Source organism: Carassius gibelio, chromosome B18 (assembly GCF_023724105.1).
Source record: "Carassius gibelio isolate Cgi1373 ecotype wild population from Czech Republic chromosome B18, carGib1.2-hapl.c, whole genome shotgun sequence".
In the NCBI taxonomy this organism is placed as follows: Eukaryota; Metazoa; Chordata; class Actinopteri; order Cypriniformes; family Cyprinidae; genus Carassius; species Carassius gibelio.
In genome coordinates this window covers 17,422,099-17,439,611 of record NC_068413.1, presented here as the reverse complement: position 1 = coordinate 17,439,611, position 17,513 = coordinate 17,422,099, and the positions used below count along the sequence as shown (strand labels likewise).

At 44.8% G+C, this 17,513-nt stretch overlaps 1 protein-coding gene across 2 annotated transcripts in view; it reads right to left on the bottom strand.

The window, feature by feature from the left end:
• LOC127977916 (lysyl oxidase homolog 1) overlaps positions 1-17,513 on the bottom strand; it is a 40,367-nt gene that overhangs the window by 10,599 nt on the left and 12,255 nt on the right. Inside the window, exons 1-5 of one of the 2 annotated variants that reach the window (XM_052583144.1) lie at positions 12,242-13,615; positions 5,335-5,443; positions 4,898-5,035; positions 1,933-2,089; positions 1,732-1,827 (exon numbers count right to left, since the gene is read on the bottom strand). In XM_052583144.1, coding sequence (XP_052439104.1) covers positions 1,732-1,827; positions 1,933-2,089; positions 4,898-5,035; positions 5,335-5,443; positions 12,242-13,235 — 1,494 coding nt within the window. In that variant the 5' untranslated portion in view covers positions 13,236-13,615. Of the gene's footprint in view, positions 1-1,731; positions 1,828-1,932; positions 2,090-4,897; positions 5,036-5,334; positions 5,444-12,241; positions 13,616-17,513 lie in introns of those variants that run through there. The other variant, XM_052583145.1, reaches the window with a different exon arrangement.

The following is a 17,513-nucleotide window of genomic DNA, read 5'->3' as shown; positions in this document are numbered from 1 at the left end:
TTCGCCAACTGAGGAAGTTTAACTTGCCACAGGAGCTGCTGAAACAGTTCTACTCAGCCGTCATTGAGTCTGTACTGTGTACTTCTATAACTGTCTGGTTTGGCTCAGCAACAAAATCAGACATCAGAAGACTACAGAGAACTGTTCGGACTGCTGAAAGGATTATTGGTGCTCCCCTGCCCACCCTTCAAGAACTGTATACATCCAGAGTGAGGAAAAGGGCTCATAAAATCACTCTGGATCCCTCACATCCAAGTCACCCCATTTTTGAACTTTTGCCATCTGGCCGGCGTCTCAGAGCCGCAAATACCAGAACAGCAAGGCACAAAAACAGTTTCTTCCCCCAGGCAATCTACCTCATGAACAGTTAAATGTTCCCCACTTATGCTTATGCAAACAAAGTGCAACATCCTTATATTTATTTGTTACCCCTCCATCCTAGTACATCCCTGCATCTTTTTCAATCCTATTCCATTATCATTTATAGCACAATTGTTTATACACTTATTTATTTGACTACCTTTTTTTTTTTTTTTTTTTTTTTGTCTGTGTGTTGGTGTCTCTGTGTACTGGAAGTTTATGTCACTAAAACAAATTCCTTGTATGCGCAAACATACTTGGCAATAAAGCTCTTTCTGATTCTGATTCTGATTCTAAATGCATTAGGCATTTTGCAACGAGCCTTCAGCGCGTGCTGAGTGAGACAGAACGCGTGGAAAATGCTAGGCGCTTCTTTCTCCTTCTTTCTCCTTCTTTCCAAAGTGCTCGGGCAGAAGCGCCCCTGAGGCATCTGCCTTTGCTAAGCAACAATGATGTGCTCTCTCCATGAAGACGTGGAAATTTCAGCAAAGGAAAAATGGATTTGCAGCTCTAAAAATCGCTTGCAGTAGGCTAGCTCTGCTACTAAATTTATTTCAAAATTGCAATCCATATACAACTATGATCAGCTGTTCCTTCATCTTGGCTGAGCTTTCAACGTTGTTACGGGAAAGGATGAAGCAGATTGGTTAGTTCTTGTCACATGACCCGCAGTGCGCTTGCAGCATTCTGAAAAGTTGAGATGTTTTTACATTTTGCTTTATCTAAAACGTACCGAACCTTACCGAACCGAACTGTGACATCAGTGTATCGTATCGAACCGAACCATGAATTTTGTGAACCGTTACACCCCTAATATATGTATATATATATATATATATATATATATATATATATATATATATATATATAGAGAGAGAGAGAGAGAGAGAGAGAGAGAGAGAGAGAGAGAGAGAGAGAGTGCAATGAAAAGTTGACTTTGAAATCTTTTCCTCAGCAAAAATATATGCAGAACCGCACCTGTCATCTGTGGAAAAAGTACATAGCCCCTACATTTAGTAGCTCATTTCTGTCTGTCAGTCTCCAGCCTTGACTAAGACACATTTTTGGCAATTCTTTCAATTCTTGCAGACTGTTTGCTGTTCAATCTTCTATTGCTATGAAAGGATATTAAATCTTAGCCTCAGAGTAGAAGGTAATGGCAACCTCTTGCTGTGTACTTCATCTATTGTGTTGTAGTTTTGCTGAAAGTCTTAAAGTGAGCGGCTGGGATCTGCCTGAAGAGACATGTCTGTATCTGTCTTATTTATGAGCACTGATAACAAACAGAAGAGTTGATGACATGCGTGAAATGCATTCGGTGTGAAATAGGAGAATGAGTGTAATTGTTTAGTTCATCTTTGAGAACGTTACCTTGAGTATATAGTTTCCTGGCTGAACATCAGTGATGTCAATCCATTGGCAATCAATATCTGCATTGTATGTGTCATAGCAACCTGGACTGAGACCCTGCAATATTAAAACAAATCAAAACATTAGAATAATCAAAAAACAGTGCCGTACTAATAATTTTATTTTTAACAAAAAATAAACAAATGTGTCTCAGAAGTGCACCTGGGTGTGTGAAGTACAGGCGTATCGTTTGAGATGGCCGAAGTCGCAGGTCGTGTCCTCCAGACAGAAGCTGGCCTTGTGTCCCTCTGCCACCTTCCGGCCGCTGCTGACCTCTAAAAGATCATAGTGACTGAACTCATCCATACTGTGGTAATGTCTGATCAGAGATAGAGAGAGAAGAGACGATACTGATATGAAAAAAGGACCATGGCAATACCACCTAGTGTTATTTTATTTTTATTAAAGCTGCAGTCCATAAGGTTTTGCCTCTTTGTCGGCATCTCTGTTTGAAACCTGCAATTGCAGTTATTTGTTGAATTATCTTCCTTGTGTGGGTCGTGCACCGGCAGGAATCTAATGCTTTGAGGTGAATGTGTGGATACTGTACTCAGGAATCACAGATTCTTGCCTACGTTTTGGAATATATGATCCAAATAAGAGTTTTCACTGGAGATTTTCACCTGTACAATTAAGTAACAAGTCTGCCACTTTTGTTCTGAGTCTTGGTGCTGGCAGGAGTTGTAGGTTTAGGTGAATGAACAGTGAATGAACAGTGCTCTCTTCCTCCCTCAGTACTCATGACTGAAGTGCCCTTGAGCAAGGCACTGAACCCCCAGTTGCTCCCTGTGCACTGGATCTATATCTGCCCACTGCTGTGTGTGTGTGTTCACTGCTCTGGGCGTGTGTTCACAGTGTGTGTGTGTTCACTTCTCTGGGTGTGTGTTCACAGTGTGTGTGTGTGTTCACTGCTCTTGGTGTGTGTTCACAGTGTGTGTGTGTGTGTTCACTGCTCCTGGTGTGTGTTCACAGTGTGTGTGTTCACAATGTGTGTTCACTGCTCTGGGTGTGTGTTCACAGTGTGTGTGCGTGTGTGTGTGTGTGTGTGTGTTCACTGCTCCGGGTGTGTGTTCACAGTGTGTGTGTGTTCACTGCTGCAGGTGTGTGTTCACGGTGTGTGTGCGTGTGTGTGTTCACTGCTCCGGGTGTGTGTTCACAGTGTGTGTGTGTGTGTTCACTGCTGCAGGTGTGTTCACAGTGTGTGTGTGTGTGTGTGTGTTCACTGCTCCGGGTGTGTGTTCACAGTGTGTGTGTGTGTGTGTGTGTGTGTTCACTGCTCCAGGTGTGTGTTCACAGTGTGTGTGTGTGTGTGTGTTCGCTGCTCCGGGTGTGTGTGTGTTCACTGCTCCTGGTGTGTGTTCACAGTGTGTGTTCACTGCTCCAGGTGTGTGTTCACAATGTGTGTGTGTTCACTGCTCCGGGTGTGTGTTCACTGCTCCAGGTGTGTGTTCACAGTGTGTGTGTGTTCACTGCCCCTGGGTGTGTGTTCACAGTGTGTGTGTGTGTTCACTGCTCCGGGTGTGTGTTCACAGTGTGTGTGTGTGTGTGTGTGTGTGTTCACTGCTCCAGGTGTGTGTTCACAGTGTGTGTGTGTGTGTTCACTGCTCCAGGTGTGTGTTCAAAGTGTGTGTGTGTTGCTCCGGGTGTGTGTTCACAGTGTGTGGGCATGTTTTTGTGTCATATCAGGACACAACTCTGTATAATGACATGGGTATGACACAGGTATTACAAGGAGAGGGTGACTTATGAGGACATAAGCCATGTCCCCATTTTTCAAAACACTTATAAATCATACAGAATGAGTTTTTTTGAGAAAGTTAAAATGCACAAAGTTTCCTGTGAGGGTTAGGGTTAGGTGTAGGGTTGGTGAATGGCGATAGAATATACAGTTTCTACAGAATAAAAACCATTACGCCTATGGGATGTCCCCACTTTTCACAAAAACAAACGTGTGTGTGAGTGTTTTCACTGCTCCAGGTGTGTGTTCACAGTGTGTGTGTGTGTGTGTTCACTGCTCCGGGTGTGTGTTCACAGTGTGTTCACTTCTCACTGCTGTGTGTGTGCACTTGAATGGGTTAAATGCAGAGCACCAATTCCAAATATGGGTAACCATACTTGGCAAATGTCACGACTTTCACTTTCACTAAGCATTGAAATAATTATTTAAAGCAATGCTCTTTGTTTCTGGTCAAGTCTTTGAAATGCATGAATATCCCAGCAGGTGAGTCAGAAGTCTGACTCTATGTGTCACGCCGCTGTTTCTTGCAGTCTGTATGGCAAAAGTGTTTTCTCGGAAAGCTGTGGTAATACCTGAAGGACTGCGGCAGGGAAAACAGGTACTTTCCTCTGACAGAGTTCAGAGTTTCCACAGGGATACTATATTTCCCATAACATGCCAAACATATTAAATCTTATTTGATGAGGGGATGACAGACATTTCAGGGGCCGGTTGCCAAATCCCTGAGCAAACTACATTTGAATGAAAAATCACACACACACACACACACACACACACAAACACACGCACACACACACATACACACACACAAACACAAACACACACACACATTCTCACACCACTCACAAAAATATGGCCTACTACTCAAAAATATGGCAACTCTCACTTAGTACATGTGCAACTGACTTATAATACCAATATTTATGATATATATAATATTTAATAATATATATAATAATATATATAATATTTATTTAATACCGAGTACAAATAAATGTGAGTTATAGAGAAGTATTTAAACAATCACAAACTGAGAAGGAAACACCTGTTGTCATATATATATATGAATCTGTGATGGACTTTCTGCATGAGAATGCCCTCTGGCTTCGAGTATGAATGAGTCATGCACTGCATGAGTGTTTAGTGCTTTATAGTGTTCACATTAGCTCATAATTGTGAATAAAACGTCAGGTCATGCATGGACTATACTGTCTCTTAAACTTCAAATGTAGATTTATTTACACTGGCCCTAGAAAAGCTGTGTGTGAACACACCTGCCTGTCAAAAGTAAGGGGGACTAATTTGCATTTTATTAAAAGTTCTCCACGTACCCTGCATATTCTATGCCCATGATGTCTCCACATATACAGATGTAAAAGAGAGACTCACTGGTGACAGCTGTGCCACTCCCAGGTGTGACGAGGCCGGTTGGGCATGAAATCAGCTGTCCCTTGGTTCTTCACTCTCTGAGGGAAGCGCAGAAGAACCCTGAGACTGTAGTCTGTGGTTTCATCACTATAGGCGGAGCTGAGGAAAAAAAAAATAATAATAAACAAATAAACCTTCATGAGGGACTGCAGCACTGAGTAATAAAACATGTTGTATATATGAGATGAGCTCATAACAGCAGGCTGGATTTATATGATGTGACACCACCCATACTTCTGCATCAGACATCATCAACACACTTTTTGTTAGTTGTTTGAAGTATTATTGTATGGTGTGGTGTAAACAGATGTAAACGAGTGTGGGAGGGTTATTGTGTAAATACTGCCTGACCAGCTTTGTTTTGCCTTTTCATAAATAGAAGAATTGAGGATTCTCACCTGGCCAAACACTTCTCCTCTGCAGCACAGCGTAAAGAGTACATATGGGCTCTTTGAATGTATGTGGAAGCTTGGACATAATTCGGGTCAGGAACCAGGTCAGGCAAACCTAAAAGCAGGAGACATCATCAGGATTACAGTATAGAACCAGCTGCTGAAGCACATTTCCTGAAATTACACTGAAGGGGAAAAAATTCTTAACTGGTCTTAGTAGGTCAGGTCTAGGTCTAGGCTGGTCTAGGCTGGTGTTCATAACTGGTCAAGCTGATTTTCAGCTGGTTTGTAGAATTAAATGCACCCAAAATCCCTGAAATCCACATTATAAGTATCTAAATAACTTTAAAACCACCACCTGTTCACCTAAAAAGTATCTAAAACCAACAAATAGACCAACCTGACCACCCACAAATTGTACAAAACCACTCAAATAACCACCAAACTGACTAGTCTATCCAAAAAAAAAAAAAAAAAATAGTGATAAAAACTGTATGACCACCAAACCCACAGGTCTGACCACCCCTGTGTGCAAAATTTATGTCTGATCACCTAAAAAATGTCCAAAACCACTTGAAAACCACCAAAACAACTGATCTGAAGAACAAAATTGAGTCCAAAACTCTAAAACCACCAAACCGACAAGATTGACAAGATGAAGTGTCTCCAAATGCCTGGCCCTCTGAAAAGTATCCAAAACCACTTTAAAACCACCAAACTGACCAGTCTGATCATGATGAATGTGCGTGGTTCAGCGAGGTCTGCGACGGGAGAGAGAGCTGAGGACTCGTGGGAGAAAGCAGCAGACGTGCGGGAGAGACCGTAAACCAGAATAGTGTTCAGTGAATGTGATTGATGCGCATGTGGCGCGAGTTTTGTTTTCTTTTTGAGCTAATGAATATTACCACGAGCCTCAGAACGCCGACCCCGTTCTCCTTCCTTCTCAGTTGATCTTGAGCCTAATATCACTACACTGGTGCCAAAACCTGGGAGGGAAGGAGAATCACACCGCCATGCAGACTCCGCCAGGAACACTGGGATCGACGTTTGTGGAGATCATCATGTCGCTTGCGGGCCTGCACCAAGAACACCACCAGGCCCTGCTGGACTTGTGGGCCGACCACGATCGCCGTTTCCAGGCGATGATGCAGGCCCAGCAGGAGGACCGCGAGCTGTTCCGAACCTCCTGGTTTATGCCGACCTAAAAAGAGCTATTCTCCAAAGGGTCGGCCTCAGCCTCGAGCAGCATCATCAGCGCTTCCGGTCGCTGGACCTGGCCGAAGCGGGCAGGCCCTTTGTCCTGGCCCAGCAGCTCTGGGACTCATGCCGCAAATGGCTGTTGGCCGGAGGAAGCGACGCAGAGAGTATCATCAACACGGTGGTACTGGAGCAGTTCTTCTCCCGTATCCCGAAAAAGACTGCTCAGTGGGTTCAGTGCCACCGGCCGGTGTCGCTGGATCTGGCCATCCAACTGGGTCGAACCCCTTCCAGCTATCTCTCTCTCTTCCCCTACCTCTCTCTCTTCCCCCACCCCAAAATCTGTTCCTTCTACTAGGACCCGAGTCGGGGGGCCACCGAGGGCCACGCCGCGTTGTAGGACAGGGACGGAGCTGGTGGCCGGGTAGAGGGGCCCTGCCCAGGGGAGTGAGGCCGCCGCGCTGGGATCACCTGACCCACTTCCGGCCACTAGGGCAGTGGGGAGGCCTGGGCCAGCCTGCTGGCGTTGCGGGGATCCAGGTCATTTTGTGGATAGATGCCCGGTCATGGAGGTGGGGACGTTGGTCCGGATCCCGGACGACCCGCAGGCTGCCCCCAATCAAGCCGGGTTGTACCAAATACCCGTGAGTATTAAGGGGGGTATTTATCGGGCTTTGGTGGATTCAGGTTGTAACCAGACCTCCAACCATCAAAGCCTGATACAATCTGGGGCATTGGATATGGGCCGCATGGTTAAAGTGAGGTGTGTGCACGGGGATATAGTGGAATACCCCGTAAAAGCCATAGCTATTAAATTTCGGGACCAAAAGCATTATGTGGAGGTGGCAGTTAGTCCGCTCCTCCGGCACCCGCTAATTTTGGGAACCAATTGGCCAGGCTTCGAACAATTATTGGGGTGTTTAACCGTGGGTGCCTCTGGGAATTAGAGTCGGCAGGACAGGGGAGCGAGCGCTCAGGTGGGAGAATCTGTGCCAGGACCCAGCGGGACGGCTCCAGGGGAACTGAGCGGCTTGGCGAGGCTGAACCTTGCCAGTTGTGATGATTTTCCCCTGGAACAGTCCCAGGATGAAACCCTCAAACATGCGTTTGAACAGGTCCGGACCATTGATGGACAGGTCCTCCATCCAGACCGCGCTCTCCTATCCGTATTTTGCCATTATTAAAGACCGGTTGTATCGTGTGACCCACGACACGCAAACAAAGGAGGATACAACCCAATTGTTAGTACCTCGGAGCGGTCGGGAAATGCTATTCCATGCTATACCCGTTTTTTTTGGCCGGGCATTCACGAGAATGTGCACAGATGGTGCGCGTCTTGTCGTGAATGTCAGTTGGTAAACCCACCGGCCACCCCAAAAGCGCCATTGCGCCCTCTTCCTCTAGTGCAGATCCCCTTCGAACTAATTGGCATGGATCTCATCGGGCCATTAGAGCGATCGGCACGCAGACATCAGTTTGCGCTAGTCATAGTCGATTACGCAACCCGATATCCCGAGGCAGTGGTTCTCTGCAACATCTCAGCAAAGAGTGTGGCGGACGCCCTGTTTCGTTTAATCTCCCACGTGGGAATCCCAAAAGAGATTCTCACGGACCAAGGCACTGCATTTATGTCACGCACATTATGCGAATTGTATGAATTATTGGTCATACGGTACGTACCAGTGTCTATCACCCGCAAACGGATGGACTGGTCGAACGCTTTAACCGCACTTTGAAAACGATGATTCGTAAATTCGTACAAGAGGACGCGAAAAATTGGGACAGATGGCTGGAACCCCTCTTTTTCGCTGTGCGCGAGGTCCCTCAAGCCTCTACGAGGTTTTCCCCCTTCGAGCTTCTTTACGGACGACAACCCCGGGGGGTCTTGGACATCCTGAAAGAAACTTGGGAGGACGGACGTTCGGACAGTAAAAACAAAATTCAATATGTCTTGGACCTGAGAGCAAAACTCCATACACTGGGGCGGCCAACCCGAAGAAGTGCGCAGTTGGGCGGGTGGAGGTAAGGTATCTGGGCTTCCACTTGGGTCACGGGCAGGTGCGTCCCCAAATTGACAAGACAGTAGAGATTGCAGCCTGCCCCAGGCCCAAGTCCAAAAAGGAGGTGAGGCAGTTCCTGGGGCTGGCGGGATATTACAGGAGGTTTATCCCTGACTATTCGGACCTCACCAGCCCGCTGACTGACCTAACTAAAAAGGGGGTAGCAGATACGGTCCAGTGGACGGAGCTGTGCCAACAGGCCTTGACCCGGGTTAAGGCTGCCCTGTGTGGCGGACCACTCCTGCACTCTCCTAACTTTTCTCTCCCATTTTTGTTGCAGACTGGCGTGTCGGACAGGGGGCTGGGTGCAGTCCTATCCCAGGAGGTGGAGGGGGTGGACCAGGCGGTTCTGTACATTAGTCGGAAGCTCTCAAAGAGATAGACTAAGTACAGCACCATAGAAAAGGAGTGTTTGGCCATCAGGTGGGGGGTTCTCACCCTTCGCTATTACCTCCTGGGGCGGGAGTTCACACTCTGCTCGGACCACGCGCCCCTCCAGTGGCTCCACCGCATTAAGGATAACAACGCGCGAATCACTCGTTGGTATCTGTCTCTGCAGCCGTTTAAGTTAGAGGTGATTCACAGGCCGTGGGCGCAGATGGCTGTGGCCGACTTCCTCTCCAGGAATGGGGGGGGGGGGGGGGGGGCTGCAGGCCGGATGGCTTCCCGGCCTGAGTCGGGCGGTGGGGGTATGTGGCGGCGGATGCATGGTTCAGCGAGGTCTGCGACTGAAGAGAGAGCTGAGGACTCGTGGGAGAAAGCAGAAGACGTGCGGGAGAGACCGTAAACCAGAATGGTGTTCAGTGAACGTGATTGATGCGCATGTGGCGCGAGTTTTGTTTTCTTTTTGAGCTAATAAATATTCCCACGAGCCTCAGAACGCAGACTCCATTCTCCTTCCTTCTCAGTTGATCTTGAGCCTAATATCACTACAATGAACAAGTCCAAAGCTACTCTAAAATTGACCACCAAATGTCCAAATTCCATTAAAACAAGCAAACAGACCATCTTTGGAGATAAACTTTGACCATAAAAACGAGCAGGATAATAACAATATCATAACACACTGTCCTGGGGACAAATGTTTGTCTTTAATGTTCTGAGCTGTTCTGATGTTGCATACTTTTAAATGTAAAAAAAGCTAAATACTTGAAAAATGTCTGTAACCAAGTAAGTATGCCTTTGAAAAAATACACAAGAGATGAAGAGGGTTTTGAGGATATAATGCTGAAGCCTCACAGTATAATGCATCAAACACTGTTTCTCATCTGGTTTCAAGGTCATGCAAAAATAAGAAAAAAAGAACAAAGTGTTGCACCTAGAGAGGGAGAGAGGGAGAGAGCGAGAGAGCGAGATAGAGAGTACAAAAGATGAGGGAGAGGTGACAGTGAAACAAAAATGAGATCACTTCCCTGCTGGATATGCTGGATACGGGCATGTGACCAAGTTTGTTGAAAAACAGAGCTAGTGGTAATAGCTATTGTTCATAAAACTCTTTCCAGGGCCAGTACAGAAACTACATACTTATCACCTTTATTTACACTTAAAATGCAAGCTCACTTTCTGTCTAAATAATCTTATGAAAATAATAACAGTGCAGTCAAAGTCCGTAGGTGTACATTAACATTTCTTCAAAGGGATGGCGACAGCATATTTGCTTTCATGCTTTGCATGTCATGGATTTCAAAGAAAAGAATCCTTTTGAGAAGATCTGTACCAATGGACTCCAGCGTATGATACTGGAGTCCCACTAGCCCTCTTAAATACCTTAACCAGCAAGACTTTGATGGTCATCCAGCAGCATTTTATTATAAACATTTTTTGCATACAGCCATACCAGCAATAACAAACATAAACCAGTTTGGAGTAGCATCAAAATTCAGCTGTTTCCAGCAAGCAACAATCTGGAGTGCAGATCTTATCTCTGCTGGAGGCATGTTTAGAGTAGGGAACAACTTTCACTCTATAAAACATAATGCCCTTGGCCAGTCTCCTTATTTCAGACTCGTTAGTGCCACCCTCCACTGGAATCTGTGAATGCTTTGCAATCTTCATCTCTGTGTGCACATCTGATTTGCCAGCTTGGTCTGAAACAGACTTCAGAAAAGGCCTCAGGAAACTTCCTTGGTCAGCTTTTGTAAACAGTGTAAAGAGAGTGTGAAAGACTGTGGTCATCAAGCAAAAGTTTCTTCACACAGTCTGCACTTTTCACAAAATTCTGTTGGATGCCCGCGATACTAAAAAAGTAGTTGACTTAATTTCCTTATAAGGTCTACAAGAATTTAGAAAAACATGATGACAGGATACTGTTTTTAGCAAGATGTAAGTAAAATAAATCAATGGTCACTATTCAATACAATGTACAATGTAAGTCAAGTCAAGTAAATGTGTCCCATCTAATGTTATTTCAATTTCTAAGACTCAGATTGACAGATAATATATTTATTCCCACAGGCTGGAGCTCTGATTTCAACTTATTTGTTTGTGATTGCATCATTGGGTAATGAGTAATGTACATTTTTTCCACATGTGTACCTTCCAGTGGATTGAGTTAACACCCATTTCCCTTATGACCAGATTTTGTAAACTAGGGTGATTAGTCGTGCGTGAAGTGACTCAAGCAAGAGACAAAGACCATTTCACATTACAAAATGAACCTTGGCAGTGGCCAGAGACTCAGTCCTAAAGGCTTTACACACACACCCGTCTCCTCACACACGTTCACATATTTTCACACACACACTTTTATTTAGGGGCTAGCAAAATATTTTCTGTTTCCTGAGGCAATGGACCCCATGTGTGCTGGGTAATTTCCATCACCCCCCAACCCCCACCCCCAAAACCACACACACACATACGCTCATGTTCGCCACCCACCCCGCAACAACCAAGCCACTTGAGACCCTTACCCCACCCTCTAAAGCAAATACTGGGAACATTCACCATTAGTCCTTGCAATGCAGTCATCACCAAAACCAGAACCAAATCTTCAAACAATGAGCACTCTTTGTGCAGAGCGAGTATCCATAGGCACTAAGCACACACACAAACTACCGCATACTCTTACCCCCACAACACCTGGTTTCAATAACCCAGTCTCTGAGATGAAGATGGACTTGGGACTTCTTTGATTGTAAATTGAAACACAATGGCAATGTGTGTGTGGTGGTGGGGGGTTCAGACATGCTCAGATATTTGGAGAGAGTACATTTTTACTGACTCCTTATGAGGAAACAAACAGAAAAAATTTCCAGCTGCATAAGCAAACAGCTTTACAATCAATTTTGTGCAGTCTGAGTCCCTTGGGTTACATGTTTGCTAATCCAAAGGGCTGCCAGGAAACACAAAGAGATGGCAGAAGAGCTACATTTTTTAGATGTCTCTCTGCTTTTCTCACTTCCTTTTGTTGAGAGCAAGAATCTAAAACAAGCCCCACACATGCATCCATTTCCCTTGTGATTAACTTTACTTAGCATAGCAGCCTGCAGAATTGCTCGGCACGTGAATCACAAGGAAAAATAGTAGTATCCAGTACGATATATGCAAAACACACTTTCTGGACTGCTGGTCTATTTCCCAAACTGTTGAGTAAAATTAGTGTGGGATGTACAAATAGATTCTTTCACAAGTGTATACGATGTGGATATGCATCATACCTCTTTGCTGAGTACGATAAACACTCCCTGCATTCACGCTGGGGCTCTCTGCATTGTTAGAGATGAGTGGGTTACGTGGAGGTGGTTGTACGAACGGAGGCTGTGGTTGGGGCCTTCCAAAGGGGGGAAACTGTTCATACTGGGGGCTTTGCACCGCAGGCTGGAATGAGCCTGTGTTGCTAGAAACAGGTACTGCAGCATCTCGAGAGTCCTCGTTGTACAGACTGTGCATGTACCTGTGGTCCAGTCCATCAGAAACTGGTGGCTGTGCAGGCTGGGCAGGAACAGCTTGGTATGGTTGACCATAAGGGGCATAGTATTGATGCCTGTCGTCAGTTGCAGTACCCCCTCCATTATAGCTACCTCCTCTAAAACTTCCAGTGGAGTACCCACCTCCTCCATATCCTCCTCCGGCATAGCCACCACCAGTGCCCGTAGAGTACCCCGTCCCACGGAAGGGAGGTTCGTATGACCTGTCTGGATCCGAGTCATAAGGAGAAGAATAAGGAGGCTGTTGAGGGAATGGATACTGTGAATAAGAAGAAGAGGATGAGGAGGAGGATGAGCCAGATGATGGTCTAAAGCGTGAGCCGGTAGATGACTGGAAGCGACTCGTTTCACCTGTTCCAGCTGCACCTTGACGCCAGTTTTCTGGCACCTGGCCAAACCCAAACGGATGTCTGGCTTGGCCTCTCACAGTCTCAGAACTTCCTCTGGAGGGTGCTTGTCTCCGTACATTCCCACCCTGTGGTCGACGGTTGGGAGTGTCCGCTAAAATCACTCGGGGGTTCCCTTCACGCTCCTGAACCCGAGCCGGGACGTATTCAGCCCCACTATTGAGAAGACTGAACACACGTCCATTGTTCTCCCATTGAATCATCTGTCTCCATGGGTTTGAGTTGTCAGTCTGAGATTGATGCTGAGATTGGGACTGTCCACCTACGCTTCCAAGGAACACCCAGACCCACCATGTCACGAAAACCACAGGCAGCATATTGACAAGACTTGCATGCAAAATAACTTCTAAGCTACTTCAGAAAAGAGTGGACAGTGAAACTTCAATTTATATCCCTTGATCCAGCAGGTTAAAGGTGGAAAGGCGTAGATGACTTACAGTGTCCATGTGCAAGTCAGACTACATGCAGTGAAGAAACTTTGTCCTTGGTTCAGTATGTGGTCCAAGCATTGCTGTAAAGAAGGCAGATGATTTCTGAGGCCCCAGGGCAGGCTGCAGTATGAAAATCCTCCCTCTTCCTTACTGTCCGGATGTTGCGTTGTTGTCAGTGGACTGAGCATTGCTCTCAGGCTCTCTCTGGAGATGCCTGCCTGTTGCTCTCCTCTGCACTTCACTATTTGCCTCTCTTACTGCTTACAATGGTCTGTAAAAAAAAAGAGTAAAAAAAAAAAAAATCTCCCCCTCCCTCTCTCTCTTTTTCCCTCTCCCTCGCTCACTCAATCTAACATGTTCTTTTTTTTAGATCCCACATGGCCCTAGTGCTAGAGCTGTTTCCTGAATTCCAGCAAAGCCGGGTCTTTGCACAGGCTTCCAGAGTCAACATCACCATCTGTGAAGGGACTTGAATATCTAGCGTGCCTGCGCTGACTTCCTTTCATCCTTCTGAACAAGCAGGGATGTCTGGTGCATGGCCTAGGTTCATCCACCCAGGTGCTAGGAGAGATGTGACTTTGTCTCATGTTTTTCCAAACACTATTTTTTTGCACTCATCATCATCATCAAAAAAGTCAGCGAAATTTGGAACAAGCTGTTCCATTTAAAATCACTTTCCAGTAAACCAAAGACAGATGAAAACAGGCAAATACACATCACTTACACTACAAAAACTAACATTATTTTACAAGCCTTATTTAAATATGCAGAGGAAGCCCAGACTCAGTAAAAATATATATATTGCATTGGACTTATATCTTTAGTGTGGATCAAACGGAGGTAATAAATCATGTACAATTTAAAGGGGTCATATGACATTGCTAAAAATAGCATTATTTTGTGTATTTGTTGTCATGCAATGTGAGTGAGAAAACACATTATTTTCCACATACTTTGCATTATTGTCACTCCTCTCTGTTCCGCCTTTCTGAAATGTGTCAGTTTTTACAAAGCTCATCGATCTGTAAAGCGCGTTGTACTCTGATTGGCCAGCTATCCAGTGCATTATGACTGGCCAAATAACCTAACGTGTGACGGAAATGTTATGCCCCTTACCACACAGCATCTCCAGAATATGTTGGCAGTGGCAACAATATTACAGCGAAAATAAAAGTTACTTCTTCTTTCTTTGCGTAAACATTTGGTTATGCAAATCATCCCATACAGTGATGTAGAAATGTGGGGGCATGATTGAATGAGGCATTTTAGGAAGGCGTGGATGAGTCTTAACTTTGAGAAAATAATATCTCTTTGTTTTTGAGACTTTAATCTTTGTGACTTTGCAGATCTTATATAAAACAGTTTAAAATACAGTTTGTTAAGGCTGCTGATCTAAAAAAAAAAAAAAAAAAAAAAAAAAATAGGATTGATGTTCCTGCTTACTTTAACTGGATGGGTTAACATCTAAGGACTGAATATATTTTTGACTTCTGAAGACGGATGAGGGCTCATCTGGCTTCAGACTATTAATGGCCACCAGCTGGTTGTAACAAGCTCCTTATGAAAAACTTCAGTTTTAATATCCATAACATTTCAACTAAGGGTTTTTAATAACTTAAGGGAATTGTTCTGACACTCACTGCTCAAAAAAATTGGGTTGTCATAAAATGTATGCCACAGTTTTACTTATTGATAATAATAGAAAGTTTACTAAACAGCTCCAAAGCTCAGAAGACATGATTTGACTGTGCATTTAGTCCCAAAACTCACTAGCTCTGATCTCACCTCCATCTTTGAAATGTACGTGTCTGAATTCGACGCAAGGGTCTGAAAATAATCGTAGACTCTTAACATCCTGTTAACTGCCTCTTATCACCCCTCCCCACAGGCAAGAACCTCAAGCTGATTAAGATGAAACCTATTCATTTTCCCAACTCTCAACTCTGCTTATTGTTGGACTACTGACTTGCCCTCCATTTATACATCAGCACATTGTGTTGATTTCTAAAGCACAATAATATTTTATTACAGTACAGTAGTCATTTACTTTATTTATACAGAGATCTGTCCAATGAGATCGTTCAAGTTTTATAGACATGAATGTGTTTTCCATATGTGAGATTTATTGGAGTGATATTCACCCAAATTCTGTCATAACTGACTCACCCTCATATTCCAAAGCTACATGACTGTCTTTCTTCTGTGGAACTAAAAGGAGAATTTGCATAATATACAGGTTCAATATTTAACCTTAAAGGATTCATAAAAGTAGTCCATTTCACTTCTAATGTGGAATATGATGTGAAATATCTAGTTCACAATACCCATGGCACTATTATTTTATGATGTCATATGATAACTTTTTGTGAGAAACTGATTTAATTTAAGTTATTTACTCATAATCTTCTCCCATGAGTTTGAGAACTGCTATTATTACAGAATCAGTTAGTTAATTCAGAAAAAGATTTTATTTTTTATTTTATTTTTATCTTGAATTTTCAAATTGTTTACATTTTATTTTAAAGTGTCCTTGTTACAGTGTACTTATATATTTAAATAGTGAGTAATAATAATTAACTACATGTTTCCTGAATGTGGAAGTTCCATTCAACTCATACTAGAACAATGATTTACTTTTCATGGTATCTCGTGTTTATAGTGAAAATAATGTCTGTTCTGAGCTGATTATGTAACTTTAACCCTACTAAAATGATTTTAAAGCAGCCCAATGTTGGTCATCCCTCGTCTCCACATTCCTTGCTCCTCTCTATAGCAATCGTGACAGAACACAGGACAGACAAAGAGTTTATTGGTATGTTTTCCCACCCATTTTGTTTCCCATTGTTTCCAGTGACGCGCGGGTCAATGTATAAACAACCCGCAACCGACCGACGTTTTCAACTAACCCGCCGCAACTCGGACCGCAAAAAAATAAAAATAAAATATTGTACCCGACCCGCTTCTAAAAGAGTTTTCTATAAAACAAAACTTAATGAAGTCGTCAAAATCATGTTTTACCAAAACAGCGCCGTTGCTCCCCAGTCTTGACCTTTTCTCTCACCGCCTCCATCTCTTCCTGCAGACTGAGCTCATGCGTCATCTTCGCTCCAGTCATTCAGCCAATAAAGTGTAGGCCTATGCATTTCAAAATTGTGTCTAGTACTATACAAATGTTTAATTAGCATCTTTATTTCAAATGACCCGACCGACCGCGTCCCGAATATAATCATTAAAACTATTTTTGGATGACTCGTAACCGCGGATTACTGCGGGTGACCGCAGGCACCCGCTCATTTTGGATCAACCCGCGCATCACTGATAGTTACCCCACGGATCCCCTTGCTGCTTTGTTCATCTCCCTAGTCCATAAAGACCTGCCCCTTGTGGAGTATGCGGTTGCGTTCAGCTAGTTTGCTGTTCTAACAACGTTCGATGATGCTGCACTGAACTCACTGTTCTTGATCGGGGCAAACTACTACCAACCTGTAGACCTCCCAGACACCACTGGACTGAGATGGAGGGAAGCTATTATCCAGTGTCTGGAGAGCATCTATTCCCAATCCAGAGCACAGCCAGACCCAGAGACCAGCCCACTATCACCCCGCTGTGCAGAGCTCAAGCCCGAGACCACTGCGACCGACGAGCCATCGCTGAACGGAGTAACAGTGCCTAGGATTGCCGCGGAGCTGGAGCTGCAAGTAAAGTCAGATCAGGTGTGAGATCTGGCTATAACACCTAACATGAGGGAAGGAGCCACGGACAGTGAGAGAACAGAGAGGAGCTCCACCCCCTACACCATGGCTGAGGGGGAGCTTATTGTGGATCTGTGACTGTGGTGCGCAAATTGGATTTATGGTCCGACCTGCCCCCTGTCCATTCTCCTTCGTCAGAGCCCTCTGTCAGTTCCATTCACAAGTCCAGCCCAGAGAGGGCTGCGGTTTCCACATCTGGCCCAGGGATGGCCTCAGATCCTGAGTCAAGCACAGAGAGGGCCCCTGTTTCCACGTCCACCTCACAGAGGGCTGCGGTTGCCACTTATGGCCTAGGGAGGGGCACAGGTCCTGAGTCTAGCACAAGGAGTCCTCCTGTTTCCACGTCCAGCCCAGAGAGGGCTGTGGTTCCCATGTATGGCCCAGGTAGGGTCACAGATCTCAAGTCTAGCCC